Genomic DNA, 25,860 nt, shown 5'->3' on the forward strand with positions numbered 1-25,860 from the left:
TCTTGCCCTCAGCTCCAGAATACTGGTGCTCCATTGCCTACTTTGAGTTGGACACCCAGGTCGGGGAAATCTTCAAGGTACCCTACTCCTCCGCTCCCCCACGCTATCCATCAGTTACCATCGATGGTTACGTTGACCCCTCCGGCGTAGACCGGTTCTGCTTGGGCCAGCTGTCCAACGTCCACCGGACGGAATCCAGCGAAAGATCACGGTCAGTAGAATGATCATCCAAATGTCCAAGTGACCGTGGGATGAACCTACATAGAAATCATTTTACCTTCTCTCTGTCTGACAGTGGTCAGAATTGTTGTCCGTACAAACGTTCATGTTCACTACATCTGGATAAAATTTCCTTTTATGTAAAATGGTTTTGTATCTGCCAATGTTTGCCTATCAGGTAATTGAGTGTGAATGATGCTATCCCTTTGCAGGTTCAACAGAAAAAGTAAACACTTCATGCTTGTGTTTAAATATTTGACAATTTTGCAAGAACGATAAATATTCATCTGGGTCATTCTATAAATCTTGGTCCACTTTGTTCTGTCCCTGTTACATTTGTAAATCTGAAATCTATGATTTTAAATTTTTAGGGCCCTCCTTAATGCAGTTGTCCTGCAAGAGTTGTTACGAATAGCAAACAACCTTCACAACAAATAAATAGTCGTTGTTAGTGATACTAGAATGGCAAATTTCAAACTACATATAAAGATGCCAAGGTAAGAGTGACATTGTCAAATACCTTGCTCTGTATACAGGAACAAAGAAGTTTTTGGCCTAAAAAGCACATAATTAAAGCACGTAGCTTGAAAGAGATTTGCAAAACACAACAAAGGTTGTTTTGTCTACCACAAGAATTAAGTTACCAGTGTAAAACCAAAAGGAGGAATGTTCCCATAGCCTTGCAGTTGAGAGTCCACTGATAACTTGAGCCATTTCATCAAGATAAGACCACATTGGCTTTCAAAACAAAGAAGTGGATAGCAGTGTTTAGGAGAGCAAGCTATGTTTTTTATTTTTCTAAACTTGATAAGAGCAGGGGAAAACAAAAAGTCCTCAAAAGAGATCAGAAATAACCCTCATCAGATGTTTATATTTCAGTGGAATTTGAAATCTGAAATAGTCAACTGGAACAAATTGTGAAAATATGAAGAAACATTTGATTGATAAACATAAAAGATTGCATGGTGAAATAAAGAAACGTGTACATTTTGTGAGTTCATGTGCTTCTGAGAACTGGTGGTGACTAAGGCATTACACTGTCACATGACTGTCACATGATGTCACCACAACTCAAACTTAAAGGTAGAGTAGATTGTTTGTATCAATCCCAAAAGTAACCGAGGAAATTATTGTTCAAGACTTTAATTTGAAAGATAGAAATGACACTTAAACTTCTTATGAAATTATTCCTTCCGCGTCCAGCATGCTGTCCTTTTGAACAAAACAATAAAAAAGGGCTAAGCACTAATCATGGTTCTTATTATCGTTGATCTTTATATCTTGGTCCTTAAGGCTGCACATTGGTAAAGGTGTCCAACTTGACCTGAAGGGTGAGGGGGATGTGTGGGTGCGATGTCTGAGCGAGCATGCAGTCTTTGTCCAGAGTTATTACCTTGACAGGGAAGCAGGCAGAGCGCCGGGGGATGCTGTGCACAAGATATATCCCAGCGCTTACATCAAGGTATGTAGAGTTAATAAAGTTAATGAGGATCAAAATGGAACACCTCAAAACGCATACATAGCTTGCCTTGGCCAGCGTACGCCTACTCCCTACAATAGTCATCCCATAAGGACATAAAACACAATGTGTGGTTATGCTCAATTTCGTACTTTAGGAACTTCTCCCTAACTCTTAAAAAAATAGGGATTCAATTTGTCGCACTTTGAACTGTAATACGTGACCCTTGACCTCTATTGACCTTTGCACCCTTTGTACAGGTGTTTGATCTGCGCCAGTGCCATGCCCAGATGAGAACCCAAGCAGCCACAGCAAGAGCTGCAGCGTCTGCCCAGGCAGCTGCAGTGGCTGGCCATGTACCTGGCCCTCAGTCAGTTGGTGGCATTGCTCCGGCTGTCCGTAAGTTATGTCTCTCTAAATTCAGGAAGGTTTAGGGTCCTGAGATAGGGTTTAGAGATCTTAATCGCTGGGTGTTTAGTGTTAGCTTTTTGCCAGTGAGATAGACATGCCAATAGCCTCGACGTGGAAGATGGGAAACCAGGCTAAGATTGACTCCAGTTGCAGTGGTTTGGAGGACGCTTGTTTACTTATCAGAGGATTAGTATAGCATTCCTTGGAGTGTGTGGCTTTAATTTATGCAATAAGATGTACAAATTGTAAATTTGAAAATATTACAGTAATTGTGATGCGATCAAGCTAAATAATTTGTTTGACGGGAACTTTCATTTGCAGATTCAGGCCAAAATAGGGCCACTTCATCACATCACTTCATTACATCTCTTGGTGTTCCGACTTCCATCATTTTTGAACTAAAGATGGTACCAGCATGCGGTTTTCACTATTCATTATTTATGAAGGGTCTGTTAAGAAACTGTTGAGCTGTGACATTAGTAGAACTGTGGTCAAATATAATGAGGATGCAGCTAGCTAACTTGCTAATAACAAGCTTTTTCCCAGGCTGGTTTCTATGCTGGTCAGTTAACTGCTCCCTAGTTTTCAAGGTGGATCTGTTTATGCCCAAAATTCAAACCATTTTGAGAGAGTCACAGACGCCCAAAAAGATAAGAGGAGGGTTTTGGGGTTTGAATAAAACATACATGTATAAAATGAATGTGTATCAAGAGAAAGAAAAAACGAATTTGCTAAGTAAAGCAATTGGAACCGTCACTCTACCCACCTTGCAATTTACTTCATTATTTGCCCAAAGTGATTGCACTGCCATTCAATTTCTGCTCAGGTACCAAGTTTTAAATTCAAAACACCCTAGCAATAAAAAGACCAAGGTAGCAAGTCTGTAGGCTCCCTAGGCAAATAAGTCCTCTAATAGCATCTTTATGCACTCTAGAATGTACAACGCATCCTCCAGAGTCAACGCATCCTCCAATATACTTCAGCTGGAGTGCATTGGTATATCCAACCAACATTCACAATATCACACTTAATTGTCAAGGGGTTATAAACCTTCCTATTTGGTTTCATCTTGCCAGGCTACTCCGCCGCAGCGGGCATCGGGGTGGACGATCTGAGGCGTCTCTGCATCCTGCGCATGAGTTTCGTCAAGGGCTGGGGGCCAGACTACCCCCGGCAGAGCATCAAGGAAACACCTTGCTGGATTGAGATCCACCTTCACAGGGCCCTACAACTCCTAGATGAGGTCCTGCACACCATGCCTCTCATGGATCCTCTGGGAATGGACTAAAGAGAGAAAGAGAGCACTATGTCTCAAGACATCTCTGATAAACTCTTAGAGAGATTTTCCTCATCAAAACTTTTGAATTGTGTACAAAGTGCTGCAAGGGAGAGGTCTTTTGGATCGTCCAGTTGGGTTAGAAGGGAATCCTGGTCACCTTGCCAGTGTTGGATCCTGTATGAGTGGGCTGAAGGACATACCCTGCCATTGTTCAGAGGACATCAGAAGTTGTCTAGAACCAAGCTGCAATATGCTGTGCTATCGAGCTTGGTCTGCATTCAGGATTATGTGTAGATTATCTTGGATGTGATGGTGAATGCTGCATGCTGTTAACCCCTCCCTATCCCATCTAGTTGATGAAAGCCAGGACAGGATCTGGAGACCTGGGGACTGCAAAAGGCAGCCCAGCAGTTCAGACGTAACTGTTATCTTGGCACATCTTAGCCTCATTTCTGTCACATGCCCTCGGTCAGATGCATTCCCTATTGGGCTTCCTCATGGCTCGGCCTACATCCAGGTACTGGAAAGTCAGCATCACCATTTTTGTACGCAAAGATCGTATAATCGCCGAGCGCAGTAGGAACCTGTAGCAGGCAAGCCTTCAAAGCTGTGGATGAAACTGTGAGAAAAACATGGAGCCAACACCCAGTGCTGGGTCGGCCCGATTATGGCAACTATTCACAGCACAGGAAGTGAACATTATGCCATTTGATAGAATTCTCATTTATTTTACGTGAAAATACGCCCTACTGTCTAGTTTACAATGCACGACGTGGATGATAACCAAACGCTTGCCTACTGCAGTGGTGGTTGATTACAGGGAAACCAGATGGTCATGTGGTACTTTGACGTCACAGTATCAGACATGATATCTTTGTGCATCTTCAAGCAAATACTGTCTTGTCCAATAGTCTGTACCATAAGGGTCTGGTTGTTGCAAAAATTCCCACTATGAAAACTTTATCGTTTGTAAGATGAGACAAATTGGGATTTTATTATGTTCTTCACTTTTAGAAACAGCTTTTGTTTTCTTGAAATGAGTATAACTAATGTTGGAATGAACTTCTTAGCCTTGGCATAAGGTACACGTATGTACATGTATGGTAGCTATGAAGTTCATAATGGAATCTTATGAATTTCTTCCTCAAGAGTTCCTTTGCAGACCGTTTGGAAACGAATCCTAACCGATATTACACTTTGAGCTTACATTTATAACTTAATTCCATTATCTGAAAGCAGGGCATCAAATATTGTCTTCAACATGTGAGCTCTGTCTCGCATACATCCTTCTTGCAAACTTAATCAAAGTTGCCAAGCGGGTGTGTTTTTGTCTCGTGTCTCAGAGCCAAAACGGGAGGTTGATTCAAGACAAAGGCTGCAAACGTGGAGGACTGTGTAGGCTTTACAGTGAATTTGGGTGGTTTTTTTTTTAAAGATCGCAGAAAAAAAATCTGATTTCAGAAGAATTTCTCAGGTACTGAATGTAGGTTGATGTACCAGTGTGCAAAAGAGAGGAAAATATCTTGCTCTTATGTGGCTGTTATTTTCCATCAAGACGTCTTAAAGATATGAGAAAGATCATTAACAACCAGGCAATTAAAGATGTGTATAAATGGCTAGTGTTGGAGATTCAGAAAAGGTGCCAGAAATGTGTTTTTGTATTTTTTTAACACTATAATACAAAGGCATCAAACAGCTTAAAGTTGAAATGGGAAGGATTGAAAATTATATAAAAAATTAAATAAGAAACGTGTCGTATTTGTAACTTTTTTTTGTACTTTATGTAATATGTATGCTACTGTTCTTCCAAGACGAGATAGACTCAGTCGTGCAGAGGAATTTTTTGTAAGAAAAAAAATGAGAAATGTTTAGTTGTGATTTCTATGACGTGTATAAAAAGAATTGTAGAGATGTTGGTTTTACGATGTTAAAAGAAAACAGTTCAACCTTTTTTTTATAGAACCTTTTCGATGCAGAAAAACAGATCGCTGTCATAGTGGAGGTATATGTGTCCAACCAGATCATTGCACAAACATGTCCAAATTTGTAGATTAACTACAGTATGTGTGTACAGATGTAATTCTGGAGCAGTGCTGTTGTGGAGTGCATAACAGGTCCTTAGCAGTCATCACAAGGCAATCACAAGTCAGTCACAGGTTATCACAAGACAATCACAAGTCAGTCACAGGTTATCACAAGACAATCACAAGTCATCACAAGACAATCACAGCTCATCACAAGGCAATCACAAGTCAGTCACAGTTTATCACAAGACAATCACAAGTCAGTCACAGGTTATCACAAGACAATCACAAGTTGTCCAGTCACAAAAGCTGTTGAAAAAGCAACCTGACAACGGCATTCCTATATCATTGTTTATCCTCTGTTACCTGTGACTGGAGTTTTGAAAAGACTTGTGTATTGCCACGACTTGTGATTTACTTGTGATGGAATTGTTATTGACTTTACTAAAGCTCAGGTCTGGGGGTAGGTAATGTCTCATCACGTTTTGTGAATTTGTGTCTTGTATTAGATTTGTGATACATTTGTACTATGCACACCCCCCCCCCTCCCCTTAGTGTTTTCCCAATAACTTGTCAAATTTTCATTATTTTTTCCTAATAATGTCAATCATATGCCCTTGATTTTGTAATCCTGGTACCACTAATATACATGTACATGTACAAATGCATTCAGAATCCTCGTTAACAAACATTCCAACTGAACTGGTCACAGACGGCAAGCTGATGTATCAACTTGATACGTGTATGTCACCCATCAGAGAGCTGACGATATTTGTGCATTGTTTAAATTCAGTCTATTAAAGACATATGGGATCAATTGTTTTTATCTCAAAAAGTGACCTACCAAATTAGTATCAAAAAGTGTGCTTGGATTAAAGATATACTGGAACTAAATACCCTGTGAAATCAAGAATGCCGCTGATTTCCAACAATCAGTTAGTTGACTGATTTTGGGAATAAAAAGTGCTGTTGTCCAAATAGTGTTATTCGATCAAAAGGTTGTGCATGATTTTTTTACTGTTTTCACGAGAAGTGTAATATCCACTAAGCTGAAAATTCAACTTATTAGGTTTTGAACATTTTTCTTTTGATGATTAGTGGTATTATTGGAAACAAACAACATGCATGAAAAGCAAATGACCCTATATGGCTTTAAGCTAATTACATTAAGAATTAAAGAGTTGAAGTGAGTACCGGGTATGTCCAACAAACAATGCACAAACTGCCACTTCTGTGTCACCTCATGCAAAATTAATACCACTAGGCAACGTCTACATTCGTAGAGTCGGATGACCCAAATTGTTGCCATTGTACTGCAGATAACTAATAGCACCTGTTTCACATGTATTACACTGTATTACTTGATATTTATCCATAATGCCATAGCATGCTTGGACGGTGTGAGGTGTAATAAGCATGGTGGTTCGGTCAGTACAAGGGTTAGGGTTTAAAGCAAAATGTTCATTTTTGTATTACCAATCATATTACATGTATTTAGTTACAAAAAGGAGGCATGGGGATGAACCTCCCCCCCCCCCCCCCCGGACATTGTAAGTTAACAGGTTTAACAGGAATTGGACCCACCCCCACTGTAACATTCCCCCCCCCCCCCCCCAGCATGGTGAGAACCCTGGCTACACCGCTGCGAGTGGTTGCCTTAAATTTCCTTTTGTTTGAGTTACTTTCAGTGTTTCTTAAAGTGGCATGGCAGAAATCACAAATCTCAAGCGGGTTAAAGTACACCATGTTAGTGATGAGGAATATGGTATGATCAAAACTAGGATTATTTACTGTAGGTGGTTCTTTTGCAAATCTGCATGCTTAAGTTCTCTTCCTTTGACTTTGTAAGATGTGTCCTATTTTGTTGATGGCAATTTTTCACATCTGTTATTTTACATATCAAAAATAATCACAACAGCTGACTATAAGTTTATAAAAAGGGGTGAAAATTGAAGTTTTTGCTTTTGATTTGGCTTTGTAAAGAGATTGCTTTGTTCTTGTCTCGATTTAAGCTACAGTTCTTTATTTAAGATACTATTGATCAATGCCTGAAGCACAGAATGCATATTGCATTCATGCGTGTATATCATTTCGCACATTGTATTACCCTGCAAATTTGGACAGCTTTTCATGTGATTTTCTTTTCTTACTTATCCCACTGGGCTCTTCACAAAACTGGAACTGTGTGTTATTTTGTAATGACCTTTGTATTCCAACAACATCTCTAACCATATCAAGTGAGAAATCAAAAATTTGCCGTATTTCTGTTTCCAGGATTATTTTGCAGAATTTGTTGCTTTTTAAATTTGGTGGTTTTCTTTAAATCGTCATCGCTATTTGCAGGAAATGTACACAATTCATTTGGTATTATTAATTTCATCTGTAAGTTTCTCAGGTACATTTCTCATCTGCTGTTTTTTTGGTTTGGTTTTATTTTTGGTAAAAGCTGCATACTCATTTGCCATTGTTTTCAGTTGGGCACAACTGGTTCTGTTTGGCACAACTCTGTCCTAAACAGGATTGACTTCATAATTAGTAGGCACGAACTGAAAACCTATTGAAATTAAATTATATTCAATAACTTGAATGTAATCATGTCACATTTGTTTTAACAAGCTTACTTAATTTGAGCTTTGTATTTTTAATGGACATAATTGGTAGACTTTTGAATTTGTGCTATAAATTGGATATTAATAACATACAGACGAAGTATCAGGTGACAGTAGGCCTATCTGAGTAATATATTACATTGGATTTTAAAAACATTGAAGCCAAAAGAAGCTGCCAGTGTCGATGTTTGCAGGGGTACAATCCTTCTCTTATAAATACAATTTGTGCCCTTTTTTCACCAAGCTCTACATTGACTAGCAACAAATCTATGTACAATGGCATTGCTCATTATGATTATCATTATTATCAAATGTATCTCAAACACCAAACGTAGGGGTTGCAGGACGACGTGATGTAATCCGTGTGTATGTGACCGCACTTTGGTCATTTACGGGCATTTAGTTCATACATTTTTTGTCTAACAGACCAATTTTAAATGTAGAGTATATAGTTATCCAAAAATTAACTGACAAAATTATTGTTGAAAAGCAAACTTGGTTTAAAGATAGTAATGGCACTAAATTCCCTGTGAAATTGTTCTACCTTGACTTTTTTAGAGTGGAAGTAAATTGGTAACATATTACTTCAGTAAAACTGCATTTATGACAAATAACTCGGTTAACTTAATTTCCATCGGCTGAATTGGTCATAAACATTCATGTATTAATAATAACCATATTTGAATGTGTGGATTAGGAATCATACTTAGACCAGGGACAAATATTTAGTAACTGGTTCTCTGTAATATGTAGTTTGGTTATATCGATCATTTGTATTACATTTACTGTGTGGGGTTTTTTTTTTAAAGAAAGTTGCCAGAATGAGAATTACATACAATTTTGCCGTAAAAGCTACTTTGGTTTTTATTGAAATAAATGTGATAGTCTGTACATACATACGTACATTTTGTGCTTTCGTTTTGTATAAATGATGTGTGGCGTTTGTTTTGATATCTAAAATTAATGAAAAAATTGAGAGATCCTAATATATTTTCGGGAACATGAATTCTCTTTGCTCATGCCACCTGATTAAATTCATTAACCCTAACAGCCCATAACCAATCAAACTCCAACAGTAGGTTAGTGTTTAAATCTGTTGGGATAGGTACAGTTCCCCTAAACAGATGGTCTTTTACACTGGGGTTGGCATACCTCCAGAAACTAAGTCCAACAGTGTGTGTGTACAATTTCCCATGAAACTAAGTCCAACAGTGTGTGTGTACAATTTCCCATGTGGGTGTTGGAATTTGCCTGAATGGGTATGGCTCCTAGTAAATTAGGCTGGGGAGTTAGGGTTAAGTCATTAATCTTCATAATCTAAAAACACAGTTTAGTTAAGAAAAAATACACACAACATGAACATGTATATTGAATGTAGAATTTTTTTTTTTACGTTTTACTGTTCTCTTGCTCAAAATACATGGAAGGCTTTATTCTCCAAACAATTAGTACACATTCACCATTGAAGTTACTGTTACATAAACCAAGAAAATGTGACCATGAAAGTATAGTGCTTTGTCAAAACCAGAAACGCATGGGCAGCGCATGAAATGAAAATATAAAGCCCACATGGCCATGTGGGAGGGGGACAATTATTTCATGTTTTACAAATATCAAGAAATATACACACCTAAAATATACTGTATAAAATATACATAGATATGTATTACACCATAATTAGCTTTCAAGGTGACTGTTGATGATTTGTGGCGGTCTATCAGTTCAAGAACTGCATCTCTCTTGGTTAGCTTGACAGAAAGTCGCTTTCAATTTTCATCATAATTTTGCACACATAAAATTATCTTTGTATATAAGGGGAACATCCAATATTTTACCATATTAAAACCAGTTTTCACCATCTGCCATAAATACTCTGTTTTTGACATGACACATCACAGAGTTGAAATCAATGCATACACATCCCCTGCCGTTACAGCAGGGAAAATAGTCTGTGTTCTAAGGATGTGACGTCAATCGGGACGATCTGCAGACATAGTGGGAACATGTCAGCCTTTGTGAAATGGCTAAACATTTAAATGTTTCTTAAAATATTTGCTAAACTTTTACAAAATTAAACACATGGTCACATCCTTATTGTGTTCACAATGCAACAGTTGACAACAAATTCTATGGGGTAAAAACAAGAACAATGTAACTTTCAATATATCTGCCCAACAAAAGTGCAAAACATTATTTTACAATAATCTTTAGACCCACTTCAGTGAAAAGACAATTCACAAAACCATGTTAACATGTCACAAACCAGGAATGTTAAAATACATTTTCAATAAAAGAGAAAGGAATGTAACAGATCAACCAGAGGTGAAAAAGGAAAATTAAAAAGAAAACAAAATATGTGTCCTTTAGAAAGCTTTGCATCTTGTACATGTTGTAATCAGCAATTAAAATAGTACCATTTTGGTCAGGTACAAATGTACGTATAAATAATAGTCTAGGGTCCATTTATCACGATTCATCTAATCTCTGAATACTTGGACATAAAGATGGGAGAAAATTTGGCAAGAATCAATAGCACTGGCGGGAACATTTTATGTGACGATATCAGACTGCAAATGATTAACACTGAGGGCAACCAAAAAGTCACATTTAAGCACTGATTACAAATTAGTATTGTGTATAATTGTGGATTAATCTAAGGTACATTATGATGGTGTACTTAAGTATATTTTCTTTGCAGGGAATCAATGAAACAAAAAAGCATGAAAATAGATGTTGGCACTTTCTTGTACCTGTATACAAGTACATGTATGTAGTCAAGACCATCACAAGTCCCTACAAGTCCTGCAGTCCCAATTCAAATCACAACCTATTCAAATACAGTTTGTAAGCTTGGCCAGAGTCATTCTTTTTTATTGTTTATCCACCGTTACTCGTGACAGGACTTGTGGCGGACTTGTAATGGACTCAACTAAATCCCTGCACTCTGTACTCCTTTCGGAAATGTTGCGAGTCAAATTTTAAAACTTAGTCTTTCACTATAGTAAGCATTGTTCAATCATACATACATGTAACAAAAGTGTCGTTTCGCACAAAATACAACCATGCGTTTAATTTGATTACCAACTGACAAAATATTTCTTTGCTGAAGACCAACTAAAAAACCATCACTATGTATTCATTACACTCTTATACCAATAATACACCAATAATTTAAACCATACTGTCTAAAACTGAATATACATGTATGTCTAAGAACAAAGATACACAAAAGAAATTACTTTAAAATCCTTTTTTAAAAGGGAAAGAGAAAAACTTAGGTGAAATGAAGAACTCATGAGTTGATCTCATAAACTTAGCGAAGAATTAAAATACTACACAAAAAAGACTTGCACATACTCTGCAAATAGAATTCTTATTAAAGTGGAATTATATATATTAGCTTGTTTCATTAACTAAATATAAGTTTTGCATCTATGAGCCACAAGCTCATTTACATACATATATAATCTTTTAACTTTCCCTTGACATAGCGCCTATGATTTGAAACAGGTAGGTTGTGGAGGATTCGACTATGGCATGAATTCCATGATGCCCATAACTTAACATGGGTACAGTGCCCATACCGGTAGTTTGCCAAAGGTATGGTGCCATAGTTTGTCAAAGGTATGGTGCCATAGTTTGTCAAAGGTATGGTGCCATAGTTTGTCAAAGGTATGGTGCCATAGTTTGTCAAGGGTATGGTGCCATAGTTTGTCAAGGGTATGGTGCAATAGTTTGTCAAAGGTATGGTGCCATAGTTTGTCAGAGTATTTAGGTGTTGACAATGGCATACTTGAAATACAGTATGGTGCCAACAAATCAACATATTCCAGGTACCTACAACTATAGACATACATGTTTATTTTCATTTGTAATGCAAAGTGAATTCTTATCAATATGATCAATATGTGTTCTATTTTGTAAGACAAATGAACACCCTAATACTGGCTGACAATATTACTGTCTCATAGTCTTTAGCACCTGAGGGAAGTGAAAGGATCCTCTATGGACATTGTGCACAAGACATGTCACATACTTTATGGTGTGGCAACTATCCATAATACTGTTGCTTTGTGTTGCGACAAATGGAACATTCTTTCACAAAGTCAGGGCAATTTTTACAGTGGCAAGTTCATGATGTAGTGACTAGGAACCTCTCGTGACGTTTCACCGATGAAACAAAATGTTGGATTTTTAATAAACCTTTCACCAAATAGTTCACTAGGAGTGCAACTGGTCAGATGGTTTTACACACGTAATCTATTTCCCTTCCCCAGAAACCCTTTCCCCTTCCAATTTGCTGACTTTTGAGAAATGTCATGATTTTGCGGAAATCGTTATGAACTTGTGCAGACTTCTAGTAGTTATGAAATAATTTTAACAAATTATTTCTTATAAAAACCCCAGCAGGGCATAACACTAAAAACCTAAGTGTCAAGTTTTGAGTAAATTTAACTAAGCAGCTGAGATTTCAAGACTAGATAACCAATGGAAATCCTGTTTTTTCCCCTTTCTACAAAGGAAAAAATAACAGCTTTTTGAAAAAAAATGTACCACTTGAAAATACGTATCCTGAATTATTTCTTTAAAACCTTAGCACCGGTGTCAGAATAACATTTTATAAATATATTTAATATGCAACTGAAATTTGTAGGTCAGTTGTGGCAAAAATAAAATAATTGCATAATGTCCATGACATTCCTGAAAATACTTAAAATAATTTAATCTTCTTTTAGATCCAGTGATTGAAGACAGTGGATTTTGGAATAAGGATTTCTAGAAACTTTAATTTCATTAAACCAGAAAACTACATCATGATCTCAAATTCCATGATTTCAGATTAATTAATTGGATTACGCTTAAATCATCAATAACTTGCTGGGTAAAAAAAGAAGCCAACATATATATTCAATGTCCATTTAATTAAAAACACAACAGTTTGAGTTGTACCTTTTTTTGCAGCTAGTAAAACTTCTTGGCAGCAGCTTCTTGTTTACTCCTGAAAAAAGGGGGACAAATTAAAAGGAAATAAATAAAATTTAAATTGAAATCAAGGGGGCCCTGCAAATTGTCTTAATCTTTAAAGATGTTTGTCTGTGCTCTTCAACAAATTCATTGTCTTTTCTTCAAGTGAATTTTTAATACTTTCACGTTAAAATAAAACATACATATGTTTTATGTTAATATTTAGGTGTTTTTTTTTTCAATTTTGGGCTTCAGGAATCCTCTGAAATCAAACTTTTTGGGGCCCTCTACATTTGGTTGCTTTTTATTTATTTGGACAACATCCAACAGCGCAAGTGCCAAAACAGGATGGATAAGACTTGGTAGAAGATGTGGATGGAAATTACAGTTTAAGTGGTGGGAGGAAAAGCCCAGAATGATATTCCAGGGAAAACCCATGCAATCAGGCAGGGACTGAAAACCCAATCCACATACATGTATTGGCCCATGCGGGATTCGAACCCGGGTCACAGCGGTGGAAGGCGATGAAAGTACCGCTACGCCAACCTGATCCCCCTGTACAGACAGATCAGCTCTGCAGGTAGACTGGTTCCCAGCCCCTACATTACTGGTTCTGATATTAAAGAGGATAGGAACCCTCCTAGAATTATTGTCAGGCCGCAAAATTATTTAAAATAATAAAGAAGCCATCCCGTAACTAAACACAGGCCACAATGTCTCATTTGAAAGTGAGCAACCTTTGTATAGCTAAAAAAATTAGCAGTTCAAAATAAAGTCCCTTTTGGGGTGAAACCAAAATATAGCACGAACAGTACATTCATCATAATTGACTGATACCTTTTCATTTAGGAGTGCAGGCGCAGATCCAGGATTTCTTTAGACAGGGGGCACACCTTTAGAGCATTTGCTCTGAGGACTATGCGAGCGCGGAGCCTGAAGCCATTACGGCGTGGGGTCCGGGGCCCGCTTAAGGGCCCCGGGAAATTTTAGATTCTAGATGCTCTGTGGTGCAATCTGAGGCGATTCCTGGCCCGTTTCCCCATGAATTATTTGAGCAACAGTTGTTAAGTTTATAAGGATTTTTTAAGAAATATACTCTTGTTTTTACACATTTTAAGCTACTGTGTACTTCAAAGTTGCAAACCATGTATTTTCGTCTTCATAATTTCTTGCTCTGTATTTAAAAAAAAAAGGAATTGTATTGACTTAGATTGTTAACTGTTGCAACGGGTGATGCGCTGGGGCATTTGCTCCAAGGACTAATGCGAACGCGGTACAGTGTCTTGCTGCTTGGGGTTCGGGGCCCACTGAAGGGCCCCGGCAAATTTTGGATTCTATACATGATCTGTGGTGCAATCTGAGGCGATTCCTGGCCCCATTTCAGCAAAATGTTGTAAAGATTATTAGGATTTTTTTCATTATCGCTTCGGTTTACGGTAATACTATGTGTTTTTTTGTATTTTTTGTTCATTGGTTTAACATTGTACTCTTGTATTTCTTAATACAAGCCTAGTTAAGTTTCTTCTGTTCTTCACTTGATAACCAAGTACCTTCGACTGCATAATCAATTTCTTGCATTTTATTTTTGTAAAGGAATTGGATAGGCTTAGATTGTAAACTGTTTTAAGGATGCGTAGGGAGACCTGCCCCGAGGACTAATCATGCGGAGCGCGAATGTCTTCCGGCGTGGGGTCCAGGGCCCGCTTAAGGGCCCCTGGAATTTTTTGATAATTAGATGCTCTGTGGTGCAATCTGAGGCGATTCCTGGCCCCTCTTTCCTGGAGTTATTTGAGCAAAATGTTTTAAGTTAAATAAGCATTTTTTTTCATTGGTTTAATATATACTCTTGCTTTAACAAGCCTTTTAAGTTTTTTCTGTTTTTCACTTGATAACCATTTTCGTCTGCATAGGCCAATTGTTTTCGTGCATTTTATTTTTGAAACGGAATTGTATAGACTTAGTTTGTAAACTTTTGCAAGGATGCTTTCTAATGTTTTGTATCAAAATTTTCAGTTTATCGATAAGATAAAATTTTCTACGGAAATTTTCTACGGAAACGGACATGTTTTGGACACCTTGAAAGCGTGTGGAAGAAATGCTGGCAAATCGTTCTTACGGAAACACACCCCTTGACCAATAGTGTGGTCCAAAGAGCAGCGTACAACGTGTATGTCGCGCTAAACACAGCACATCGGCTGTTACACGTGCATGTTTTTCGTACCGGTACAGTACGCACGCTCATATGAATCGCATTTCATAAACAGATGTACTATGCAGGGTTACGTATGGAGTACGTACGGTGGGATCGCGGTTTATTTCGAAGCTTCTCAAGTTCCCTGTGTCATACGGCCAGTACACAATGTTTGCAGGCCGCTGATGTTTAATATCGGTGCCGGTATTTTTGTTAGAAGGTTGCCCTCCTCCTTCCCGCCATTTATCTCACCTCCCCCTCTTTTTCCCCCCTGTTTTATTCATTTTATTTTTTTTTGGACTCAACTTGACGGGGGGCACGTGCCCCCGCGGCCCACCCCTGGATCCGCGCCTGGAGTGTACAATCAAGTCGATTCAGGGAGCATGATCTGAAGTGGTCATTTTACAAATAAGGGCCATACGAAAAATACTGAAAGGGTTAAGTTTGTGTATTTATTGCAGAAATGTTGATATTCTTACTCACCTATAGACAGCATATAAGAAGAAGAAACCTCCTTGTAAAACAAGCAGAAAAATGAAGTAAACTGGAGTTAAACAGTTGGGGAATTCCTCTTGCGGTGGGCATTGCACAGATGAGGCTTGCTGTAAAACATGACAAGAACGATGGAGAGAAAATTAGAGTTTAATTAGGAATTAAGCCATGGCACATTTTTTAAATCAACTGAAATCAAATTTCCCGGCACTCACATCTGATTTCCTGAGTAATTGGCTGACGTCACCAGTCAGCGCACTGAGTTTGTCTCGTAGCTCGTGGTTCAGCATGAAGTCCTGATTACCCTGGTTTCCCTGGGAGACGCTGTCCACTTTGTTGTGAATGCTGCTGGCTTTGGCCTGGACTTCACCTATAACGCTCCTGAGGAACGATCAATAAAGAGATTGGATTGTATACCAGTCTTGCAGGTGTTTGCCCCACTGGATCCACCAATGGAGTGAGGTATGTATGCTTGGAATTACCTGACCTGCTGCATTAGGGCAATAAAATCTCAAATCTAAACGGTAGAGTCTGGTTCCTTGACTGCTCACCTGACATCCCTGATTGACCTCTGCAGCTCGTGCTGAGTGTTTAATATAGTATCCACCTCGTGCCTCTTGATTTCCGAGGTGGTGACTGGTTGCACTGGCTGGCCCCCCGTGGAGGCAGGGGGTGCCCCACCCCCTCGGACTGAGGCCTGGACTGCAGAGATGGCCGACAGGGTCCGCTCCTGCCTTCCAACGATCTCGTCTAGCTTACGATTCAGATCGCTGAAGATAGAATGGTAGTGGTGACATAAGTAGTTGGGTTGCTCATTTTGAAAGAGTGGAGACCATTATAAATGATGCCCATATGTATAGGGAATACGTAGGCAGCTCAGAAAAAAGTTGCCATTTACTTTATCACTTTTTTTGTAATTTCAGCAGGCCTACATCCCAATATTTTGATGTGAAATGCACACTGCCGATACTATAAAATTGTGGGTTCTAAGGCGAAGTCTTCCATACCCGCATCCTTCCCAAAGGTCCCTTCACCTCAATCCCCATCCAGCCAAATTCCTACACAAGGGTTTGGTGGAGTCCAACTGCTTATGTGTACAGTTTACCATATGGTGTTGGAATCTGCAAGGGTGAGACGGTTCCTAGTAAATCATCCCAGGGGTTATGGTTCACCAAAAAGGTGCTCATATACATAATACTGCTTTCAATTCAAGTGACAATGCCCCCCTGCATGTGCACAAGAAATGTTCTGAGCATCGGCAATGTTTGCATGAGTGAATGTCTGCAGCATCACATGAGTGGAAGACAGCCAAGATGATGCTTGCTGTGTTTTGATATAGTTCATAAGAGTTGGATAAGCAAGGTTGTTCAAGCTGTTTGGGAGATAGTTGTGGTTCTGGGGCCTGGGGGATGCATTTCAGGAAATCTGTGGGATTTGCTAGTAACAGTATAATAATATGTACTTACCCTATTGTTTTACTAATTAGACTCTGAACCTCATAGATCTGTCTTAATTCTCTCGTTTCGGTGTCTTCAAACTGGAAAAGAAAGTTTCATTCATTGAAACAAAACCTTTTAACACAAAATAACTTATTTTTAAAGGCCAAGTCCTGGTGAATAAATATTGATCCATTACCCAAATAACTTACCCAAATTACTCACTTGGATCATATCAATCCAAATAGACACTCCAGTAAAGTTCCAACCAAGTAACTGGAGTCAGAGTTAAGCTACATGACTCAAAGCTTGGATTGAAACCAAACAATACAGACCTGGTTACAGTTACTCATGACAGACAGAGCCCAGTGGACGGCACACACGGAGTGCCCGTACTGGTTCGTGCACATACTTACACACCACAATTTGTTTCTGAATGTGCACAAAGCCATAATAATCATAATGTAAGCAGACTCAAGGATTTGATTTCTGCCATTACTGGGACTTTCAAAAGCTTATTTTGGGATTTCACAAGAAGCTCTTACTGTACTGATGTTAAGAGCTTCACACAACAAACGCGTGATGGCCGTTCAGGCATGGAAGTGTCCCAGTATTGTCGATCAAAATCAATTCAATAATCGGATTGGTGTATACATGTTTTTCCGACATCAAGTCGCTGAACTGGTACTCACAAAGGTCTCCTCAAGCGCTTCATCTTTCACTTTATCAGGATGCTTCTCCTGATATCTGTAAAAATGTAGAATTTATAACGTCATCTTTAAGTAGCTAGCAAGCCACTCTGGTAAATGAAACCGCTTTTCAAAAAAAAACCTGTGAGGATTCAAGTTATCTGGAAGGCTGAATTTCACAGCAAGATCTTTTTAGTCGGTGAAGGGCAAAAACCTAATATTAAAAAGAACATTAACATATTTAATTTTAACCTTACTTTTAAGGCATTTTTGCAAGAAGCCTATGCTACAGTACTGTACATGTATATTGTGAAAATTGTAACCCTTTCAGTAACCCTTTCAGTATTGACTTGACTCTGTCCATCTTTACATGTTTGTTCAGTTATGCAGAAATTACTACAACATGAAAAGTGGACCTCAAGTTGATAGCTAGGTTTTCACTATTAAGGAATGACATGGAAATATACTATGTAACTTTTGTGCCACTCACAGGATGCAAAATGCCGATAAGATCATTTATAATTATCTCTGAAGTGCTATTGTGTACAAATATTTGTGTTTCAAATGACATAACAAATATCAAAATTCCCTTCAGTCTTACTTCTTTCCTTCCACCGTCCACTATTCAAATCACTAGTATAGGAAGAAAACTTACTCTTTCTTCTGCTGTTGTAGTTTTTCATAGTACTCATCATACTCCTTCTTGAACCTTTCCTCTTCATCATCAGAAATCGCTTGCTCTCTTTCGGGAGTCTGGCGGAAGTCAGAGGATAACGTAGCAGATAGTTTAATTGGAGTCCAATTATTGTTTAATAAAACCTGGCAGTGACTTGAGTAAAACATGATCTGATGTAAATTTTGACAACCCTGTAAGACAATACAAAATGCTATGGTGTCTACATGCCGTGTCACTGGAACTGAGAAACCACAGCATAGACGATCCACCACTACATGTACATAAGGGCCTTTAATTAACAATGTCTAAAATCTCCGTATTGGGCCCGGGTCTGACACGGAGATTTCAGCAAATTCCCAGTGCCTCCCCAGGTCGTCCCCCCCCCCCCCCCCCCCCCCCGCATCCATAATAAAAATGAAATTTGCTGCTTGCCAATGAAGTGTCTTTTTAAGTATCTTTTGAGAATTGAAACACAAGAAGAGTTAAGACAATGTTTAACTTGATTCTTATCCCTTGACCCTATGGATTTATGAAATGTGAATAAATTGGTGAAAAAAAACCTCTAGTTGAAAGAGGTCCCCCCCCCCCTCCTGCTTTTCAAAATAGCTGCACCTGGAAATTTGGGGAAAATTGTATTTAAGGTCCACCCTTGGTGCCACCACATGTTATGCTGGTAACCACCCCCCCCCCCCCCCCCCGACAAAATCCTGGCTACGCCAATGTGTAGACACCGTTGTGAGTGTGATTGGTTCACCTTGCCTGATGCAATGATAAACACAGTATACTACACTAACAGCACCTTCAAATATGCTCACAATATGAGTCATTGAAGGGAAAGTGTGGTCAAGTACATCTATGGGGTCCAAAAGAGTAAGGATGGGATTTTCCTTAAAACTTACTCGTGGTTCATCTGGTGGAGTAAGACTGTGTGTCAAAAATTTGATGACATCATGATCATCTGAAGGGAAAAAAACAGACAGAGATAAATATGTGTAAGTATTATGTTTCATCTGGGATGGATTCTTGAAGGCATTTCCAATGTGCCTGGAGCTCACTCAAAGATGTTACTGGATAGTGCAGATTCAGAATAAAATTAATCCCGCGTACTTGGCGCTGTACGCAAACGTGATGTATCCCTTGCACTGATGCTCAACAACATGTTCACAAAGGTCATCTACTGCTCGAGCACGGAGTGCATAGTTAAGGAGAAAATAGACGCAACAGTAAAGAAAAAAGAAACTAGATGACGAATTCGGAGGATCTCTCAAATGCAGGTGAATGTAAAAAGATGACCTGAGAGAGACCAACTTCTGATGGCAAATTATCGTGTTACCTGCTAGTCCACCAGTAGCAGCTGTAATTCCAAAGTAGCCGTCCTTGGGGAGAGTCACGTCTTCTCTTCTCATGCAGAGTTCATAGTTGGAGTCTATGTTGGTCCAGCCGTTGTGAATGAAAAGCTGCAGTGAATAAAAGAGTAACATATGTACTCTTGCCTTGTCTAAATTTTCTTTCATCTATGAATATTCAAAAGGACTTTTAAAGACCAAAAGATTCAGTCAAAGTTGGTGATAGTGTGATTGGTCTTTGCCCCGTTTATAAATAATGATACATTTCTTGTGATGTAAAAGAGAATCTCATCGTCATATTAGCAATATTTAAATTCCAATTTATAAGCAGAATACTGTATGGCAGGTTTCATGTGAGAGACTGGTTAAAATTAATGTCGGGGTAGGATGAGGCTTGCAACATATGGGTTTAGAAATATTATCCCCAAGGCATATCCTGCATAAATAATGTCTAACTCACAGCAGTTTTTCTGGTGATTTCAACAAATCCAACAACAGGGCAGTGCAAGGCCTACTACAAAATCGAATAGTTAGATCAAACTTCATGAGAATTTCTCCCATAGTATATGAGCTGACCGTGAGTGTTTTCTTGTAGTACTCAATCTTGGCCCTGACTGGGTAGGGCTTGTTGCGGTAGTCTCTCAGGCAACCCCCTAGCTGTTGGTTCATCCCATCAGTGTTGTGCTGGTACTGCACCGTGCCGTCATTCACCATGGATAAGATGTAAGGGTTGTTGCGCATGTTGTCATTGTCGAAGGAGTCAAAGATGACTGCCAGGCCGTTCCATTTGTCCGGTCCACCGAAGACACTGAGCTGTGTGGGATGCTGAGGTGGAGGTTCCTGGCCCGGGGTCGACTCGACCCCAGCTGGTTTGTTATCAACGTACCAGAATGCCTGAGTCAAAAGAGAATAGAAGAAACCATTGATCCTTTACAATTAGTCCATCAGGTTTATTCAACCACTGTCAACAGTTCACCCTCTGAGACCATATATACCAGAGCTATTACAAGTCCCTGCAAGTCCATCACAAGTCCTCTAGTCCCAAGGGACCTTTTTACTAATAAATTCATACATGCATGTGCATAAATGGGCCTGGACAACACAAAAATCAGAAGGAAACTCAGACAAGCTACGTATTTCATGGCAGTTGTCTGTTAAGCTTACTTGCAGTAGCAAATACTTTCTGTGCTTAGTTGTTTACCAAATTTGTCCATGGTTTGTGGGAATTCCCTTTTCATCATTTTACAAACTCACCAAGCCATCTGCGCCGACCCTCCCTCGACCGGTCACCTTGAAGTAAAACTCCACCTCCCAGTGGTCATGTGGCACCTTGTATTTGGACCATATGTAACCTGTGGGTTCAATTCAAGGCACAAGACTCAAACCATCGTAAACGAGTTATTGTGGAAAAGCACAAAACCAAAGTACATTACATCATACTTTTCTCTTCTTACACATTCACACTCAACAATGCAATTGTGGTACATAAATTTATACTTGTACTCTATTTCTTGGTCACATCCTTTTGTTTCAGAAAAATGCCAAATAATCCAAAACAATTTCTTGATAGTTATAATTATTAACAGTTATTGTACCTAATTAATTTGTCATTTGCTTAATTTAATCCCTGAAGTTTTAACAAAAGTGCATTTTCAAGCTTTGCATACTACTGTAGGCCCCCTACTCCCAAAACAATGATTTCAGTTAATGTAAAGTTGTGCTTTACTTAAAGAATAACTGGCATTATTATGAAATAAAATCAGTAAATAAACGACGAAATGTGTAAACATGGTACAGAATGATTTTTTTATTAACGTTTCATTAAATTTTACTTCCCCTATACTTTTGCAAATACAAAATTTGCACAATTAAACTGAAAAAAAATATTTCCTTAGGCTTACAAAAAGAAGAAAAAAAACAGAGAGTAATTGATAACCAGAACAAAGCCTACATGACAATGAATTCATTCAATGCAATCACATGGACATGCTTCAGCCTTACGTCTTAATAAAATCATTCATCTGGCCGGAATGGTTTGTCCGTAAATTTGATGTCACCCCCCCATACCCCACCATTCAAAGTAGTCTAGCGATGCTCCAGCTCACAGACAGGAAAATAAACACTGAAACCAATTAGTCCTCATTTGAATAGTCAAACAGTCTTTTAAGAATACAAATAGTGAATATAAAAGTAAACAATGTTACCTTTTTAAATTCTTTTTTTAATCATTATCTTTGTTGAGAATTATCATGAGAACAGTCCATATGGGAAGTTCTGATGAGCATGCAATGCTTATACACAGTGGGCACAATCCACGCATGCAAAACATCATACGTGTACTATGCAGCTAATAATATTAATACAGGTAGTACGATAAAATAATGGTTCATTAATTATGTTGCAGTTTATATACTAAACTGTCCATAGTGGATACTACTATAGCATACACATATTGTACACGTATTGTATAATGGCTGGTTTCAAGATCAAATTCAATCTATTTCTTCATGGAGAGAAAAAAGAAAGTGGCCTGCATTAATGATTTGTTCCCTTTAGATGAGCACGTTTTTCCACTCATGTGAAAAACAAGAATTACTGAAATTGATCCATGCTATCAGAAATTATGGGTATGTTTTACTAAAAGAATGTTTTTTTTTACAGCTAAATGCTTCGAAGCTATTCGTCTCAGTGAGAACCAGAGATTACATACAGGTATTTGAATATTCAAATGACATTTTAATAATGAGTCAAGACTGAAACATTATTATACTGTCAAGATTGTGTGTTTGTTTAAGAGGAACAAACCAAGTCTTTTTCTGATAGGATGCTGTTAATTTTTGTCTGCTTTGCTTAGCAAGTTTTTGTTCATTCATTGAGGTAGGAAAACGTCCATGGTTCATTGTATTTGGGTATTCATCAATGCGTGTCAGTAAATGATAAGTGATATATCAAAATATAAATAGCTTATTCCTGTTATTTTTATTAAATGAAGTGAGCCACATAGGTCCTATATTTTTCGGTCACTTTCTTTTTGATTCATACTATCTATTTACTCTTTACAAATCTGTTGCTTGATAATTACCACTGCCTTGATTTTAGTTTTGTGTGACCTGAAATGTTTTGTTTACTGTCAAGGAGTAAATGTAAATTGTTACTTCAAGGAAATTATTTTATACAATGAAATTTCAGGCCAATAGTTTGTTTACCTTTTTGACTCCGTATGGAAGGAGTAATTCTCACTTGTTCATCGGAGGCGAATGCACCTGTTAGTGAAAATAAACAATTGCTTATTAGATCTTTCAAAAGGTACACAAAAATATTTGACTTTTTTCATACTCATAACTCTTACATTTCTCGTTAAATTGAGCAATGCTTATGTTTTATATCTTGGATTCTAAATTGAGGGGTGGCCCAATAATTTTCAAAGGGGAAGGGAAAATTCCAGAAAGATTACCATATCTGGCCATCACTTTTCACCCTGAGCACAAACCGTATGAGACTGGTCTGAAAATGTGTAAGTCTAAGTGTTTTCTCGGTAAATACTACAATATTTTCCCTGCTAAATTGGACTTTTTAGGACATCACTTTCTGATGGCCGGTCACTGAAGAGAAAAATTAATGATGGCCAGAGATGGGAATCTTTCCGAAATTTCCACCTAGTGCACAACCCTCCCCCTCCTCCAGTTTATAATTGGTCGTGTTAACTAAAGCGTATCAATTTACATTCAGAAAATATACAATTTACATTCAGAAAATATACAACCAATTTCTAAAGCTTTCTACTATACCACAGTAAATGTAATAACAGAGTCCCAAATGAATACGTTTTTCTTTTTTTTTAAATGCATAAAATCTGTCACTGGTCATACAAAAAAATTGACAAATGTCATTGTCAAAGTTTCTTAAGTTAATTTCAATAATTAAAAGTTTCATAAATAAACATTTAAAATACACAAAAGTGAGCCTCTCCCGCTCTAACTAGTAGTAGTAGTAGGTGTTCTTATTCCTCCATGGTAGGCCCTACTACTTACTAGTTTATTTCTTTCAAATTTTTATTTTGTTTTGGTTAATTGTTCTATAAAACAACGGATATATGCATTATCACTTTATTTTTCAGGCGAAATTTAAATGTAACATACATGTAACACTATTGTACATTTGTAGTTTGTACAATATGTGGGCACAGTACCACTTAGCCCCATAAATGTGGCCTATTTACTGGACTGCCTCCGTAAACATAGGCCACACATCCACATGTACAAAAATCGTGTCGACGGAGCCAAATTTTGATTTTCACATTTAGGCTTAGTTTGTAGTTTTTTTTGCTTTAGAAGCATACTCACCCTCTTTACAGGCTAATCAGAAAGTGCTGCCTTTTTCAGATGTCTAATTTTTGTGAAATTTCATGTTAAAATTTTGATACGCAAACGTGTAAAAATGAATCTGGAAATTTCACGAAAAATATACATCTGAAAAAGGCAGCACTTTCTGATTAGCCTATAAGTATAAAGAGGGTGAGTATGCTTCTAAAGCAAAAAAACCCTACAAACTAAGCCTAAATGTGAAAATCAAAATTTGGCTCCGTCGACACGATTTTTGTACATGTGGATGTGTGGCCTATGTTTACGGAGGCAGTCCAGTAAATAGGCCACATTTATGGGGCTAAGTACCACTAGGCCTACACACTACAGTCATTTGTTGGCAGCTACTGAGCTAGCTCATGCAGCGCAGTTGGCGTATGGCTGCCGGCTGGTCTACCATATTTACTTTAAATATTACTCACTTCCACCGTACTGCCAAAACGGAACAGTGCCATCTTTTTGCATCAAGTGTGGTCCTTTAAAACTGTGTTTGTACTCGAATCTCCGATGTGGCTGTTGAGCGAAACAGATGGAAAACGCCGACAAAAGGAGCAGCAGAAGACGTACTATGCAAGTCGCCATCTTGCCAAGAATATGCATAATTATTCAAACCTGATTTGCATATACGCACGTGCATTATATTTAAACGCAGCGGATGGGCGCACGGTATCAAATTATTTTAACAGGGTATCTAATTTCATTGGCAAACGACGCGTATAATAAAACCTTTCTACATGTAAGTGTTATCATCCAGAACTATCATAAATATAAATGCGAATATGAATACAAATTTATACAAATGCCTAACAGATGTTTGAGCGCGAGATATCTTTAGCGTGCGATTGACAACTTGGCGTACATTGATTGGCCAATCGATTCTCGTGCAGGTGGTCCATTCATCAATCGCTATTAATATTCATAAGTTCTTATTAATATTCATAATCTGTTGACACAAACCGTATCGGCTGTCTGCGACACTGATTTTTTTCCCAAAAAACGATAATTGTCTTCGTGGGTATTCTATTTGTCAAAAAAGAATTTCAAATTGTAGTATTTGAATTTGTAAAATAATGTTTCAGCTATTATTATTCTCGCAATGAATGATATTACAAAAATAGTATGATGGTCCGAAAACAGAATATCACTTTATTCTGGAATTTCATTTTTTTATAAATAATTATACAGTTATTCTAAAATACTTACATTAGTCAATGTTATTTTACATCTAACTGACAATCCATGAATTTGTTCTCATTCAAACTACAAATACAATGCAGCTTTTTTGGAATGCTCAAAGTGTACAATGAAATTAACACTTTTGTTTGTTAGAATATGTTTCAATGTTTTACTTTGCCAAAAAGAACATAATTTCACTATTTAACATAGAATTTAAAAGTATCTTACAGAAATAAATAATCTGTCGTGGCTATAAAATAATTTACAATTAATGGCAATTTCCAAAACAGTCTTTTGTTTGAAAAATTAAAAACCTGGAACATATTTAAAACACTAATTTCAATTTGAAGCTAAAAATCAGAGAACTCGGATACTCTCAAGTTAGTTAACTAAAAATATGGAAAAGGCAAAATATTTCATTTTTTTTTCAAATACTGTCACAAGAAGCAGCATTGTTTCTTGTCAACATAATATTTATGACTTTTATGCTAATGAATATGCAAATGTTTTAAGCAAACCTGCCTTTG

At 37.8% G+C, this 25,860-nt stretch overlaps 2 protein-coding genes across 6 annotated transcripts in view; one reads left to right on the forward strand and one right to left on the reverse strand.

The window, feature by feature from the left end:
- The window catches only part of LOC119729887 (mothers against decapentaplegic homolog 4-like), a 29,295-nt gene extending 22,906 nt beyond the window's left edge, over window positions 1-6,389 (forward strand). For all 4 annotated transcript variants that reach the window (XM_038202680.1, XM_038202677.1, XM_038202678.1 and 1 more), the window contains 5 exons: window positions 13-211; window positions 1,513-1,681; window positions 1,939-2,077; window positions 3,166-5,513; window positions 5,599-6,389. In XM_038202680.1, coding sequence (XP_038058608.1) covers window positions 13-211; window positions 1,513-1,681; window positions 1,939-2,077; window positions 3,166-3,377 — 719 coding nt within the window. In that variant the 3' untranslated portion in view covers window positions 3,378-5,513; window positions 5,599-6,389. The remainder of the gene's footprint in view (window positions 1-12; window positions 212-1,512; window positions 1,682-1,938; window positions 2,078-3,165; window positions 5,514-5,598) is intronic.
- Window positions 6,390-9,365: 2,976 nt separating this feature from the next.
- Window positions 9,366-24,774, reverse strand: LOC119729635 (protein ERGIC-53-like). 2 transcript variants are annotated; one of them, XM_038202286.1, is made up of 13 exons: window positions 24,580-24,774; window positions 23,003-23,059; window positions 21,051-21,148; window positions 20,373-20,690; window positions 19,784-19,907; window positions 19,350-19,408; window positions 18,430-18,527; window positions 17,778-17,832; window positions 17,116-17,186; window positions 16,201-16,419; window positions 15,865-16,030; window positions 15,641-15,759; window positions 9,366-13,000 (listed from the first exon to the last, which is right to left on the reverse strand). In XM_038202286.1, the coding sequence occupies exons 1-13, from the start codon at window positions 24,755-24,757 to the stop codon at window positions 12,964-12,966; spliced, it is 1,599 nt and encodes a 532-aa protein (XP_038058214.1). In that variant the 5' UTR covers window positions 24,758-24,774; the 3' UTR covers window positions 9,366-12,963. The 2 variants fall into 2 exon arrangements, with proteins under 2 accessions (XP_038058214.1, XP_038058213.1); XM_038202285.1 differs by lacking the exon at window positions 9,366-13,000 and adding an exon at window positions 13,004-13,579.
- Between the last annotated feature and the right edge of the window lie 1,086 nt (window positions 24,775-25,860).

Source organism: Patiria miniata, unplaced genomic scaffold, assembly GCF_015706575.1.
Source record: "Patiria miniata isolate m_02_andy unplaced genomic scaffold, ASM1570657v1 HiC_scaffold_21, whole genome shotgun sequence".
Classification (NCBI taxonomy): Eukaryota; Metazoa; Echinodermata; class Asteroidea; order Valvatida; family Asterinidae; genus Patiria; species Patiria miniata.